General features: G+C 45.3%; 1 protein-coding gene across 4 annotated transcripts in view; it reads left to right on the forward strand.

The window, feature by feature from the left end:
* Fbxl7 (F-box and leucine rich repeat protein 7) overlaps window positions 1–13,848 on the forward strand; it is a 399,360-nt gene extending 385,512 nt beyond the window's left edge. For all 4 annotated transcript variants that reach the window (XM_004845198.4, XM_087189243.1, XM_087189244.1 and 1 more), the window contains 2 exons: window positions 2,751–3,362; window positions 10,592–13,848. In XM_004845198.4, coding sequence (XP_004845255.2) covers window positions 2,751–3,362; window positions 10,592–11,328 — 1,349 coding nt within the window. In that variant the 3' untranslated portion in view covers window positions 11,329–13,848. The remainder of the gene's footprint in view (window positions 1–2,750; window positions 3,363–10,591) is intronic.
* Window positions 13,849–15,435: the final 1,587 nt, after the last annotated feature.

Raw genomic sequence — 15,435 nt, forward strand, 5'->3', positions numbered from 1 at the left:
TAAGCTCTGGTAGAAGAGCAAGAAAGAGGCCAGGGTGCTCCTGACCCCCCAAGGCAGTGTTCCTCAGGGCTGTGGGAGGCTGCCAGGTTCCTGAGTGTGGACTCCTTCAACCCTCAGGTATGGTTATTGACAAATTCAGAAAAGAGAGCAAAGAACTGAAGTTATTTCAAGAGGCACAGCTGTGCTCAGCAATCAGGACATATTTGCATTATGCCCTCTGTGCTGGGAACACACAAGGGGGAAGAAATGTGAGTCAGGTAGAGGCATGGGTTGTAGAAATTCACCTGCACCCATGCATGCACACAGAGAAGTGTATTTCATTCCCCGGGGCCTAACTCTTTGCAGGTTTCTGTAGGGTGCTTTCCAGTGTCTTCTCTTTCAAGATGAATGGAACCTGGATAGGCAGGAGAGGGATTTCAGAGCCCACAGCTGCCACAGTGTCAGAGTGAGAGCTTCACATTGCCTTTCCCTCCTAACCCAAAATAAGTTGTTCCCTGCCTAAGAAAGACACTGGCAATTTTCTGAGTAGCTACATAGTATTGCAGCTTGGTATGGTAGCATGAATGGCCGTTTTGAAATCCTTAACTGCTTTATATTTAAGATTTTCCTTCAAGATCTGGTCTGTTATTTATTGTCACTGATTACATAAGGGAGAAATATGCATTTTGCTTATGAATTATTTAAAATACGATATCAATACCACCTGAGATAGAAATATACATGACAAATTGGATTGTCTTTCAACATAGAGGTACTTCATTCAATTTATTTGCTGTGCATCTGCTATATACCATAAACCATGAGGGTGCTGCCAGGATATCCAAAAGAAAAACATTAAACCCACATCGCAGAAGAGTGTTTAGTGTGATAAAAGACATAGGCATCATGTGTCACTAGAATAATACTATGCAATGTGTCATCTTCAAATTCAGTGGCTTAAGAGTTATTCTTGCTCATGTGTCTTTGGTTTGTCAGGGCTCTGGTTACCCCAAGCTGCCCGAGCCTCTGTCTCAGCTGCAGATTGGGCCAGATCTGTCTGCCCCATGGATCTTCCCTCATTCTGTTAGCAGAGCTAGCTGGGAGTCATCTTCTGATGTCCATGGTAGAAGATTTAACAGCCAATCCCAGGTGCACAAATGGCTTTCCTCTCATCGGCTGGCCAACACAAGTGACATGCCCAGCCTGAACTGAAGTCATGTGATGATAAAGGAGAGGGTGACTGGGTGGGTACAGACATGAGAAGAATGCAATGAGCATGCCAGGCACAGACTGGGAAGTTCCCAGGTGAGAGAATCAGGTCTTGCAGACCTCTGGAAAACGTTCTTAGAGGATCTGGCACTTACCATGGGGCACAAAAAGTATCTGTGTTTTAAGAGGTAATCATGGGGGAGCGTAATTCACAGAAGCTTCATAAGCAAAACGTGGACATCATTTTCAGTGCTAGGTTAGAAAGAAATGACAAGAAAAAGTTACAGTAATAGAACAAGTCGATTTGTATGAAAACTTCAGAAAGACTCAAAGCAGGTGTCTGGGTGTCGAAAATTCTTGTATGTTACTGCTAGCAGTTCTCTGGAAAGATAGACTGTGAATGCTAATTTCCAAGGTAGATGTGGGAAAATACACAAGGGTATCATTTTCTTAAGTCAAAGCTATAATGAGAGCAGGAAATAACTTAGAAATCAGGTAGCCAACACTTATTTTATAGGTGAAGAAAATTGTGTTTGCAGATAAATTCTCTTTCATTTTTCCTCTCTGTTTCTCTCACACACATAGTAGTGTATGTGCATGTGTGTGTGTAATATAGATTTTGTAAATATATTCATATGCAATGACACACATACTGAGACTAAATAAATTTATTCCTAAATACATCTATGAGTTTTTATGTAATACACTGTATATAAAGAAAGACTAAATTACTTCTCATATGTATTGAGATGGAGAGAGAGAGGTAGAAAAATGAGTTCCTGCTTCGAGTGATATTGTAAAGAATTCTTGATCCCCCCAAAACTTAACAGCCACTCGGATCTTCTCAGGTGATCTTTCTGGTTTCAAGGAACAGGCTGTGGCTCAAGTTATTCAAATGTAAAGGAAGATTGTTCATAAGCTGGACAACCAGTATTTTGCCAGGAATTTGAGCCTTTGTTTGCCCTCTTAAATGCTGGTCTAAGGGAGCAGGTGAGTGGGTCTGAATGCCAGGGTGAGGCCCGGAAAGCAAGCGTCCTCCACACCCAGTCACTGCTCCCCTCTCCTCTGAAACCCATTCCTTTCCGTGCAAATTCCACATAATGAACCATCTACCTAACCAAAATACAATTCCGTCAGTTTATATACCTAATATATGAGCTTTCTCCCCGGAATAGAAGCAGTGAAACTTTGAAGCTGATGATCACCTTTGACGAGGACCAGAGTACAGCAGACCATGGTCCTAGGGCAGCTGTCCCATGGTCTGCTTTTATGAAAGAAATTTTGTTGCCACAGCCATACCTGCTCATTTCTGACAGCTGCAGCACGACTTCGGTGGGGTTGAGTCACTGAGGTGGAGACACACCCCCGGGAGCCTGCAGCTCTGAAAACGTGCATTGCACCTTGCCCAGCAGAGGTGTGGCTCCTGGAGCAGCGCTCTGGGTGGGTGACCCTTGCAGGTCTCTGACTCCGGAGATGGGCAGGTGCTTTGTGCATGGGTCGCCTTCCTTCACAGGCCTCCACTGGGGCCCTCGTCCGTAACCCTTTGCTCTCTGTCCTTGCAGACTCCGACCTGAGCATGCGCACACTGAGCACGCCCAGCCCAGCCTTGATATGTCCGCCCACCCTGCCGGGATTCCAGAATGGAAGGGGCTCGTCCACCTCCTCGTCCTCCGTCACTGGGGAGACGGTGGCCATGGTGCACTCCCCGCCCCCGCCCCGCCTCACCCACCCGCTCATCCGGCTGGCCGCCAGACCCCAGAAGGAGCAGGCCAGCACCGACCGCCTCCCGGACCACTGCATGGTGCACGTCTTCTCCTTCCTGCCCACCAACCAGCTGTGCCGCTGCGCGCGCGTGTGCCGCCGCTGGTACAACCTGGCGTGGGACCCACGCCTCTGGAGGACTATCCGCCTGACGGGCGAGACCGTGCACGTGGACCGCGCCCTCAAGGTGCTGACCCGCAGGCTCTGCCAGGACACCCCCAACGTCTGCCTCATGCTGGAAACAGTCATCGTCAGCGGCTGCCGGCGCCTCACAGACCGAGGGCTTTACACCATTGCCCAGTGCTGCCCGGAGCTCAGGCGCCTGGAAGTCTCGGGCTGCTACAACATCTCCAACGAGGCCGTCTTCGACGTGGTGTCCCTCTGCCCCAACCTGGAGCACCTGGACGTGTCAGGTAAACGGAACCTGGCCTCCTGGCATGGGCTTACCCAATTCACCATAGCAGAGGGGTCCACAGTGCCACCCCTGCAGGAACCCTACTCGGGGACTCCCAGAGGGGCAGTGGGTGGCAGGGAGGGCAGCACTTGCAGAGAAACTGCCTTCGTGTAATCAGAACCCTGGAGGCCAGCTCTATCCCTTTCATCAGATGATCTCGGCTTCATAGAGGAGTTCACCTGGCACCTGGCAGTTCAGATTAGTTGCCTTAAATGTGTTCATGCTCTCCATCACACTCACAGTTGTTTCTCAGTAGCCATAGATAATAATAGAGTCCAGATATCCAATTTAGATAATTAGGAACCAGATTGCTCTTCAAACATAGCTATCAGCTACCTTTTACCCGCTTGTTGCTGGCCCACAGAACCTGAGTGCTACACCCCAGCAGCGGGCGTGACCCTACCTGTTTGTTCCTGTGCTGTGCACATGACTGAGTCCCTTGTGGACCACAAATCACCCAGAAGTGTGTGTGATCAGGATGGCTCACATTTCGGACACCCTGGGGAAATCCTCCCTGGGGAAGTAGCTCCTTGTATTTCAGCCCCTCTCTTCCAACCTACACTGTTTCTTAATCAAAATTCTCAATTCCATAGTGCAAGGTTAAGGAGCATTGAATCAAACCTTCAGTACTTTTAAAAATGGAAGGAAACCCCAGCATGGCTGCTTCGCTTGAAAACCTCTCACAGGCAGGAAGAATTAAAGGCCAGAGTCAAACTTTGGCACCAGATAGGGATCGGATCTGACAAACAGCCTTTCTTTATCTCATCCATTGCAAAGTCAAAAGGCGAGCACTGGAGAGGCTGAAATGTATGAGATGCACCAGGGAGTTAAAGAAGTGAACGGCATGAGCATAACCTTAGGGATTGTTGGGGAGAGGTCAAGAACTGAAAAGCACTGTGCTGGGCAAATAAACAGACTTCGGGATTTACAAGCATCTGAGGTAAACGATGCCCTCCAACAAAATGTGAGGTAAATCCGGCTCTTAGCTTGCTCTCTCTTTTGAAAACCAACATCTGAAAATATTTCAGATGACAGTCCATTATTGCTTGCAGATTCATTCCCTGGCTGGAAAGCAGCTTGCTGCTTCTCCCCTTCAGCTGGCTTCAGGACAAAACCATAGTAACTGTATGTTCACTTAGTCATGAGCAGCCATTGGCATAAAGAAGCAGGAAACAGCAAGGTTTTCTTACATTTCTTCCCCCAAGGAATTCTGGAAAGAGAAAGCATTGTTATGTGGTGGAAACTAGTTACAAAACTTTGTGGCTTGGGACAACTCACAGCTTTCTCTAGGTATGTTTTCTCTATAATTAAAAAAAAATGCAAGGCAGTGCTCTTTAACATTCAAATTGAGCATTTTATAAACACTTCATTTATTTTCTCAGTTTCAAAATGATTCATTTTGGAACCCGCATCTTTGTTAAAAGGGGCTTCCCATACATTCTTCATACAGACTGCAAGCAATCATGCTGTCTCTTTTGAGATCATTTTGAAATTTAGAAATGCTAAAACTGCTTTGGGTATTTGGAAATGGGAATTCTTGGGCTTCCGGCCTCAGTGATCCATGCTCGACCCCTTGATATCTCTCATCGTCAACCGGACTGATTATATTTGTGTAGCTTCTTTGGTTCTTTTTTTTAAGGCTTTTATTCATCTTGATCAGGGAAAAGGACAATCTCAATTTGTCACCTAACTGTACATTTGAACTTAGAGGATTCACTACTCTAGACACCACACCTGCTGACGGGACAACTTAAAATAATCTCCCTTCCCATCCCTAGGATTCCATGTTAGAAGAGTAAATCTGTTGGAACAGCCAGTACTTGTACTTAGCCATAGCGAAATAAGATCAAGGCATTGAACCTGATGGCCCAGCCAGTACACATATCATTGGAACAAAGTCACGGCCATCAAATTAGGGAGGGGGTAGGAGACATACTGATCTATGGACACAAAGAATACAATAAGAGGAATTGGTCAGTCACCAAGTTAAAAAACACAGAACCCCAGGTACAGGAAAGATTTTTAGGTAGAGGAACGTGAAAGACTCAACAGCCCAGAAGGTTGGATTTACCATCAGCTTCCCTAACACTCCCCTCCAGTTCTGTGGGAATTTGGAAATGGTCGTGAAGATACAGAGAGAAGCCAGAGGGCAGCCATGTGTGACTTCCCCATGGTCTGTTCTGCTTGGTTTTCTCAGGTGGCCTCCCATAATGACTTCATTCCCCACAGCAATGGACTTGATGGAATACTCATCACTAGTCTAGAGTTTAAAGCTCCTCGAAGACATGTGACCACCTCCCTCATCCTCAGAAAGGCAGACAATGCCCCTGTTGAAAGTCTTCTTTTCCTGGAAGCCAAGAGTTGCCATCTTGAGCTCTGCTTCTTTGTCAGTACCCTCTAAATCTGCTTGGTTTTCAGCAGTGGAGAAGATATGATATTCCTTGTCCTCAGCACTCAGTGTGGTCCCTGGCACATAGCAAGAACTTCATTTATTGAATAAAAAAAGAGTTGGAGGACAAAAGAGTGAAGGGAGAAAGCAAGATAGTTCAACAAGGTAGAGGAAAAAAACCCAAAAGTTACAATTATGGAACAAAAATAAAGTTTGATGTGTTTTCCTCTATAAATGTTTGTTAACTCTGAGATAGGCAGAATAATTATCCTCTAAAGATGTCCATGTTCTAACTCTGGACACTATGAATATTGTGCCTTACATGGTAAAAGGAACTTTGTAAGTGGGAATAAGTTAAGGGTCTTGTGCTGGCTGGATAGGTTATGCTAGATTATCTGGGTAGACCTAGTGGAAGTATGAGACCTTTAAAAGAAGGAAGCAAGACAGTCTGGAGGGAAATATGAGGATGAGAATACAGAGGGTGGAATGATGTGTTTTGAAGATGGAAGAATGGATCATCAGCCAAGGAACACAGGTGGCCTCTACCAGCTAGAAAAGCCAAGGACAGATTCTCAGCTCTGCTGGTCTCTTCATTTTTGCCTGAGACTCATTTCAGCCTCCTGACTTCAAGAACTGTAACATAATAAAGTTGTATTGTATTGCTTGAAGCCATCAAAAGTTACCTTTTCAAGTTACTGAATATTATTATTGCTAGCTGTAATACTTTCTCATTATCAAAGATAGTCTTTGATTAATGTCTTCAAACGTCAGTGGAATACATTAAAACAACCAGTTTTCAAAATATGAAATGTTACAATTATTGCAAATAAGATTGTGTCAAATGGATCCCCTCCAGGAGATCTTCTCCAATGGCCCTCTCTCTCTCTCTCTCTCTCTCTCTCTCTCTCTCTCTCTCTCTCTCTCTCTCATCTTATATATCTAACCAGTAGGCTCCTGTCCTGGTGATTCCATTTTTCCAGGGCCTTGAGTCCATTCCCTCTCCTCTACCTGCCTGCCCAGAGATACCCTTCACCCATCACAACCCCTCTGCACAGCCAAGACAGGAAGTTTTTCAAATTACCAGTCAGTCTTTAGTTTCCTACATAAAGTCTCTAACTGTTCCCCGTGACTTACAGCAAAAAGTCAGGTTCCACAATAGAGCATACAAGACCCTAAGTGAGATGCCCTGCCCAAGCTCCACTCGTCCTCCTCCTGTACACTGGACTTTTCCTTCCATGGAACCGTCTGAGGGTCCCCATGCACATCATGCTGGTGCATGCAGTGGTGTGTGGCTCCCTCTTTGGCTCCCATGCCAGTCTCTCCTCCACCCCCTCTCCTGAGGGGCTGCTCAGTGCTGAGGCGCCAGTCAAACCCCTTCTGGTTGCAGCCTTCCCTGTCTCACCCTGATGGACTAGGAGCGGCCGTACTTGCTGGTGCTGGAGCCTGGGTGAGCTCTGCAATTGGGTACTTCAACATTTCCAGTTCCCTTCCTCTGAATTCATTGTGTGCTTTATATGGGCAGAAGTGAGGCCTTTTTTATCTTTGCACTTTATGACATTGTAATGAAGTGGAACAGAGGAGTGTCAAAGCCCTAAATGCTCATCTTTACCCCTAACAGACTCAAAGTTCCCATTGGTTAATGCTCTAAACAGCATTTAGGAAGCAGCTAAAATTTCCTCATCTATATAAATGGAGATGGGAGGATGAAGTGGGTTAATAATGCCAGGTCTTCACATGTAGGTTCCCTGAGACCCCTGCAGCAAGCACTCATAAATCACAGCTGCTGTCATCATTGCTGTACATTCCCCTTATTCACATCCCTAGAAGTCAGCGGCTGGTCTTTGCTGATTGGGCCATCACACATCCCAGAGAAAGTAGAGATATTGCCCCAGTAAGGAGAGGCAATAGGAATGAGGAGCAAATTTGTGAAAGTTGAATGGAATCTGGAATTCACTGAAGGATCTCCAGATTAATTGAAGGATCCCCATGTTGCTCATTCCCTGTAGAATAATGTACAGACTACTTTTGTGATCCAATCCCAGCAGATCATTCCCATCATAGTTTCCCTTCAGTCCTTTCAGTCACCCGAAGTTCTGCCTCATGAACATTTCTTACTCCTCCATGGACTCTCTATGCTTTCTTGTCTCTCAAATCTGCCTTGCTTTATTTTACTATCAAAGCTCCATACATTTCCAAACAACTCCTCTCTTTCTAAAATCCCCTCAGGTATTTCCATTTCCAACCCTTCCAAAAGCCCAGTGTAATCTCCTGCTGATGCATCTGCTGTACATCTCTCATGTAACCTATCCATTCTAGGTACATCCAAGTCATTTCTTACCTCTCTGTGATAACTGAAGCCTTGAATTACCTGTCAAAAAAATTACCCTCATTGGAGATGTATTTCAGTGATAGCTTAGCATCCTGAAGGCCCTGGTCTCCATCCTCAACATCACCAAAGAGAGAACAAGACTTTCCCTAGTCTGAGTGTACAAGTCCCATACTCTTACTGAGCCTGAGATGCTTCCATTTTTTAAAAAATGAAAATTGAATTGAATTATTTCTAAGGGTCCTTCCATGTCTGTAATGTATGAACTACCCATTAACATCATCTACTAAGCCATGAATCAATTCATTTTCTTTTCAGTTCAAAATCAGCAAATTGAGAATTAGGGCTAACTCTAATATTAAAATGATTGCTTGATCTGAAATGATACCAGCTTATCAAAACAGCTTACTAAAACTATGCCAAAGTAATATCTCATTAAATTTGGAATCATTTTTTAAAACACAGTATATATTTGCATGAACTAAATATTGCACACTGGAGTGCTAAAGACTTTGCTAGACATTTGGGGGTGGGGAAATGGAACCTAGAATCAAAAGGGTAGGAATAGATTTATCACAGAACTAGAAAAATAAAGGCCTTCAGAAGCAGCACAGGCAGACAAATACATTCAGTATAAACAGGACTGCAGTCAGTCAAAAAGAACTCAAAGCAAAGGGAGATCTCAGAGCTAAGGTTGTTGGGCATTGATGAGCTCTCAGCAAACCATGAAGCCCACTGAGCTCTGCCCAGTCGCATCTCGCTTGTCCAGCATTGGTCTGCATGTGTCACTCCTTCCAGAAATTCTCAACTTGGCAGCACGTGACACTGAACCCTCTTATCCCCAGAAGCTGTGTTTTATAAAAGCCCCCTGGGCAGCTGGCCAGCAGGTGGGAGGAAAGTTCCAAGGAGCACCGCTGTGTAGCTGCTCAGAAACCTTGGGCGCTGCACTGAGTGCCATGGTGTGGGGGGTCTGAGATGGGGCTTCTGGTGGCTGGAGAGCTGCCAGAGGGGTCTGAGAAGCACAGGGAAAATGTGAGAAATGCATACGTGCAGTCTGTGCAGGGAAATGAAATATGCACATAGATGTGGATTCATAATATGGACTATAGATGTTTATTATTTATATTTATATACTATACATGTACTCTATATTCTATAAGGTAATGTTCACTGAACTGAAATATACAACACATGCTTCATATATTATGTAAGTATATAATTATACTCCATGTGATCATGTATCATTATTTTTACACATACTATGTGTGTGTGTGTGTGTGTGTGTGTGTGTGTGTGTGTGTTCTTTTTGGAGGTACTGGGGATTGAATGCAGGACCTTTGCAATGAGCTATATCACCAACCCTTTTATATTTTTTATTTTGAGATTCAGTCTCACTGAGTCACTAAATTGCCCAGGTTGGGCTTGAACTTGGAGTTTTCCTGCCTCAGCCTCCCAGAGTGCTAGGATTGCAAGGGTGTGCCACTACAGCCAGCCTACTCACGAACATTGTTAAGTGTTTAGAAACAATGTTTAGAGAGTCATCTAAAGATATCTTCCCCAGAATTAGCATGTTTGTCAGTAAAATGGATTGTTTTAAGAATCAGGCAATAAAATATTCTTGAAAATACTTTGTAAACTTCATAGATCAATACAATAAAAGGTGTTTAAATTAAGCATACATGCACCCACTCCCTGTGATGAATGTAATCGCTATGTACTGTACACATGCACTAATGAAAATAAAAATTTTAAAACTCAAGCACACAGTAAGTAGGAATTTTTCAGTGTAGATACACTTCAGCCAGCCCATTCATACCGGTTACCACACTGCGTATTCATGGAGCTCTTTGAGTGTAGGATTGCCAGCTGTGAGTTCCTGCTCGCAGCCTTAAGACGCAGAAGTTAAGCCTTCTGCCTGAGCACTGAGGAATAAACTGATCCAAGTGTGAGCCATGAACCCAGTGAACACAGTGCTCTTTCTCCCAAGCCAAGGCCATGTTCAAACTCTGCCCCAGCCCCGTTCTTTGGACCAGAGAGCTACCAGACCACTGCACAACCTTTACTGAGCTCCTGGGTCCTTCCAGGAACAAAGCAGGACTTCCACATATGTAACATACATAAGCCCAAGTCTTTGTGGCTGCCCTCCAGCAAATGTGATTGTCCCTGTTTGAGGACAAAGGAAGTGGAAAGAATGTCAGGCCATTGGTAATGGATCAGTAATTGATCTTGATCACTTCTGATCCAGAATCTGCCTGGTCTTTCAGATTCTGAACTCATTGAATCCTCTTAAGTACAAGTAATCAAGAATAGCCAAATAATCACAGGAGTGTAGGGGACCCTTCCTTGCTCTTTTCCCCCTGTAGGGATCAAGACAGAGAGGGCTTGGGGAGAGTTAGGGACCGCTGGCATCCGGCTGACCCTCCACTGGCCTCTCCCACGCTGCACTGAGCATGTGTTCTGTCTCTTTGTGTAGGGTGCTCCAAAGTGACCTGCATCAGCCTGACCCGGGAGGCCTCCATTAAACTGTCCCCCTTGCATGGCAAACAGATTTCCATCCGCTACCTGGACATGACAGACTGCTTCGTGCTGGAGGACGAGGGCCTGCACACCATCGCGGCGCACTGCACGCAGCTCACACACCTGTACCTGCGGCGCTGTGTGCGCCTCACGGACGAGGGCCTGCGCTACCTGGTCATCTACTGCACGTCCATCAAGGAGCTCAGCGTCAGCGACTGCCGCTTCGTCAGTGACTTCGGCCTGCGGGAGATCGCCAAGCTGGAGTCGCGCCTGCGGTACCTCAGCATCGCGCACTGTGGCCGCGTCACCGACGTGGGCATCCGCTACATCGCCAAGTACTGCAGCAAGCTGCGCTACCTCAACGCGAGGGGCTGCGAGGGCATCACGGACCACGGCGTGGAGTACCTCGCCAAGAACTGCGCCAAGCTCAAGTCTCTGGACATCGGCAAGTGCCCTTTGGTCTCCGACACGGGCCTGGAGTGCCTGGCCCTGAACTGCTTCAACCTCAAGCGGCTGAGCCTGAAATCTTGCGAGAGCATCACGGGGCAGGGCTTGCAGATCGTGGCTGCCAACTGCTTTGACCTGCAGATGCTGAACGTGCAGGACTGCGAGGTGTCCGTGGAGGCGCTGCGGTTCGTGAAACGACACTGCAAGCGCTGCGTCATCGAGCACACCAACCCTGCGTTCTTCTGAGGGAACCGCGTGGTTTTCAATTTACAATCGTGAACCAGACAGAATGTTTTGTAAAGAAAGCGTCGACACCCACTCTCAGCAGCTGTTTCTTCCGGAAAGGCTCCTAGGAATCTGGCTTTTATTTTTCCTTATTTTTCATGGGCAACAGAGGTCAAAGCAATAAAGGAGGGGGGGACACTTTTCGATTACCGCAAACCGTGTTTGGGGTCGGGTCATTTGAGGACAGTTTCCCTTCTCAGCAGGCTGATCGCAGCGTCTCTAAGCCCCACCTTACTTTCATACACACCCCACTCACCCCACCTGCACGAGCAGCGGAAGGTATCAGAGTGGTGACGCCCTCCAGAGCTGCTCTGTAAGATGCTGGATTGGCCCAGCCCCTCTCCTCAATCCCTCACCAGGCAAACCTCGGTTAGATCTTTCACAGCACTCTGCATATAGAAAGAGCATCCCAGATCTTTTCTAATAATCCCTCATGTCAAGCAGCGTGGTGAAAGTAGAGACCTGCAGGCTTTCCCCAGCTCTGCCTTAGCTAGTTGTGCTACCTTGGTCAGTGCACTTCACCTCTCTGGGGCTTCGGCTTCCAGCACTGCATCTGAGGCCATCCCCCGGGGGGTTAGATTCCTGATCACTTTAGAACTGACAGAACAGAGATAGGAATAAACAGAAGAACCCTGATAGAGAACAAAGGCATCTGTCTCTTGCCAGAGAATTGATTCTGTGAATGGGGTGTGCTCTGGGGAGCTTCTGCAGTACCAGCTGCAGTGGGCAAAGGGTCTTTCCTGTCCTTTTGCTCCCATCTGAGCGCCACCTTGGATGGCTGCCTGGGCGGTTGGCTGTGGGTGAGACTATTGCTGGATGTGGTGGAATCTAAAAGCATCCCACACTCCACACACCTCACCAAAACCCCAGAACGTCTCATCGTGGTGAAGCCCAGATCCCCCAATCAGGGTGCATCTTAGAAGTGTTTTCAAATAGGAAGAAAGACCTTCACAGTTTTTCAGTTAACAAGCAAGGCCCAGGAGAACACCAGTCCTCAAAGGTTTTTTCTAGTCCTTCTCAGTGCACACGTGGGATGCCTCAGGCACAGCTGTCCTGTAGCTGGCAAGGACAGCCTCCTTGGTTCTTTGTCATTCAGCTGTGTTTTGACTCTTTGCATCTATTTATTTCTTTATGTACCAGGCTTAATCACGTGAAGCCTCTGGGGGTTACATTTGTAAGTGTTTAATTGTGCAAATTGCCACCTTGTGTGTCTCCTCCTTGACTGCCTGCATGTTTTCCATTAGAGAATGCAAAGCAGACTTCTAGGTGCTTAACTCCTGTTCCCCTAGAAGTGTCAGACCAAAGTAAAGGAACACATTGATAAGACATGAGCTGATCCACCAACTGAGCCCTTGGAATAGAACATTTAAATGATTACAAAATATGAATTTTAAATAGATGGAATTGAAAATGGTCCCGTTGGGATAGAAATCAATTTGGTAGCCTCATGTATGAGAAATCAGGTAGCCAGAAGAAATGACATCGTTCCTTTTCATGACATTCTGTTGTCCTTTGTTAGTAAGTTGGGCGTTTTTCCCAAATTGGTCTCCAGCCACACCTCTTCTTCATCACTGCCGAAACAGCTTGTTCATTTCCTTTTCAGAGGGTTGCATGTCCAGTCCCAGAGCATGCGCATCCCCAAGGCAAGCGTGCTAAATGTGTTTCAGGTCATGCTTACACACTTCTTGACAACTGCATTCCCACTGTAGGCTCCCGTGTGTGCGTACTGTTGTCTCATGTTGGGAAGGAAGAGTTAGAGATGAGATCGCCTCTGTCCACGAGGTTTCTTTCATACGTCATAGGAAACATGGCTTCCTGTGCAGCTACCATCACCTTCAGCTCAAGTGAGCCATCAGGACTGTGTGCTGCGGGGAAAGAGATTTGTCTGCTTGGGGACAGTATTTAGTGATAGCCACAGAGTTCGGAGCCTTAAAAGTCGAAGGTAGCATTACATTGCTCTGTGTCCTGTGACCCTGCTCAAAGTTTCTGAATTTCAGAGTCACAAAGGATTGTTCCTACCCTTTGATACTGGGCTATTCCAAATAAGCTGGTTTACACCTCCCAGAAGGTGCCAGCGAGTTTTACTCCCTGAACCACTCTCACCAGCAACTGACCGCACCACCCAAACTGTCTTCCAAGCATTAGATGAAGCCAGCTTTTCATACCGCCTGCCCCACACGTACTATTTCCCAGGTTCTCCCTTTTCCTGGACTCCTCCTCCTCCTCATTCTGCTCCCCCCTGGAGTAAGAATCTGGGACAGAGGTTACTGGGGAAACAACTCAGCAGATGTTTAGAGACAAAAAGGCCTCTCTAAGAAACTTATCTGTTTTAAAACATTGCTTCCTTCCTGGCTCTGCTAAATTGAATGCTCATTGTTGTTGTTGTTGTTTAATTCTAATGTTCAAATCACTTTGTGCTGTATGACTCTAGACAGCCTTAATTTACTACCACCAAGAAATAAAGCAATATGTTGGTAATCAGGCTCTGCTTTATTTTTAATACCAAAGTTGAGTGATGTTCAGATGGGGACAGTTACAAGTATGCAGAAAACTTGCTTTATGTTGAAAGTACAGAGCAAGCTGGGTTGCTGCTTCCATTTTCCCTTTAGAACTGGACCTGATGCCTTTGGCTTAAAATTAGCAGGTAAGCAAAAAAACATTAGCTTTAAACTACAGGTTATCAATTCCTTAACCCAAACTCTCAGTGCCAGGATTTAGAATTCATAGTTTTGCAAATTTTAGGAAGGTATATGTGGTGTATTTTGGGACACTTACAGCAGACTCTGGGGCAGCACCCTTAATCAGATATGATAATATTTCTGCAGCAATAGATATGAATAGTCATTTTATATAAGAGTAATCCATACTATGAATAATCTTGCATTAATTCAGGTCAGATTTTTGTCACCAAATGAGTTTATGCAATAAATAATAAAGTCTAGTTTACTACACTTTCTGGATTTCAGAATTATAAGTGAATAATTATGGAGTTGAATACACTTCACTCTGGTACTTGTTACAACTATTTGAGAATTATTCAAAATTATGCTGACCAGTAGTTGTTATTAATTACAAAAATCCCGTATATTAGAAGATTAAAACCTGGAAGGAGAATAGGGTGAGCTGATCTAAAAGGAAAAAATGTCAGTCATCTGGGAGAAGAGAAATATTGAATCCTTTCTCCCCACCCCTAACTTTAGATCTGAGGAATCAATGTGGCAGAAAGCAAGTGATGATAGATAGCTGGAGAACTTCATCCTTACCAACCACAAAGGCTCTGATAGATTTCAGTGATAAATGTGTTTGTGCTCAACCTTCTTTTCACCCTGTATTTCTTTGACTGCTCTCATATAAACCAGTAGCACTGCTAATTGCCTTGAGACATTCATTTCAGGTTGTTCAATGCAATTCTTGTCAAGATCTCAGAATAAAGCTAGCAGTAAGTAAACTTTCATTCACTTTCAAGGTTCATAACTTCTTAAACTGGCATTTGTTCACAACTGGGAAAGGTCTTCAGGAACTTGAATACCTAAGAGCATGCAAAATGAAAATGAGGAGAAAACTAATAGTACAAATGGTCATAGAGAAGTCAGCAAAAGTGATGCATTGTTTAATAGCTGGCAATCATGCTCAGTTCAGAGAGAAATGCTAAATAGAAGACAAAGTACAAACATGGAAAACTAGATCAATATTGCAGTGAAAATGTTCACACAGAAAACTGGTGAAGCAAAATTAGCATTCTTCTTGTATGTTCTTAGTCCATCGGTTCCTTCTTCTTTGAGCTGTACATTAGATGTTGTCCTTCTGCAGTAGGGAGAGGTACAATAAGGGACAGAGTGCCTGTCATCATTTGTCTACAGTGGATGTCACTAAGACTCCAAAACACAGCTCATGTTGCTAAAGAACAACTTGGACAAGTGTTACTGAGATGGCAACCAGAAAAGCAAAGCCATTCCCATGAGGTTAAAAAAATACTCACTCAGATACTCAGACTGGGAACCCTGCATCCAAAACTGCACCTGGGAGCTGCTTAGTGCCCATTTTCTCTCTCAGATCATCATTGTCTCC

This window comes from Heterocephalus glaber, unplaced genomic scaffold, assembly GCF_053883595.1.
Source record: "Heterocephalus glaber isolate CG9 unplaced genomic scaffold, H.glaber_assembly_v1.0 deba00001538, whole genome shotgun sequence".
NCBI lineage: Eukaryota > Metazoa > Chordata > Mammalia > Rodentia > Bathyergidae > Heterocephalus > Heterocephalus glaber.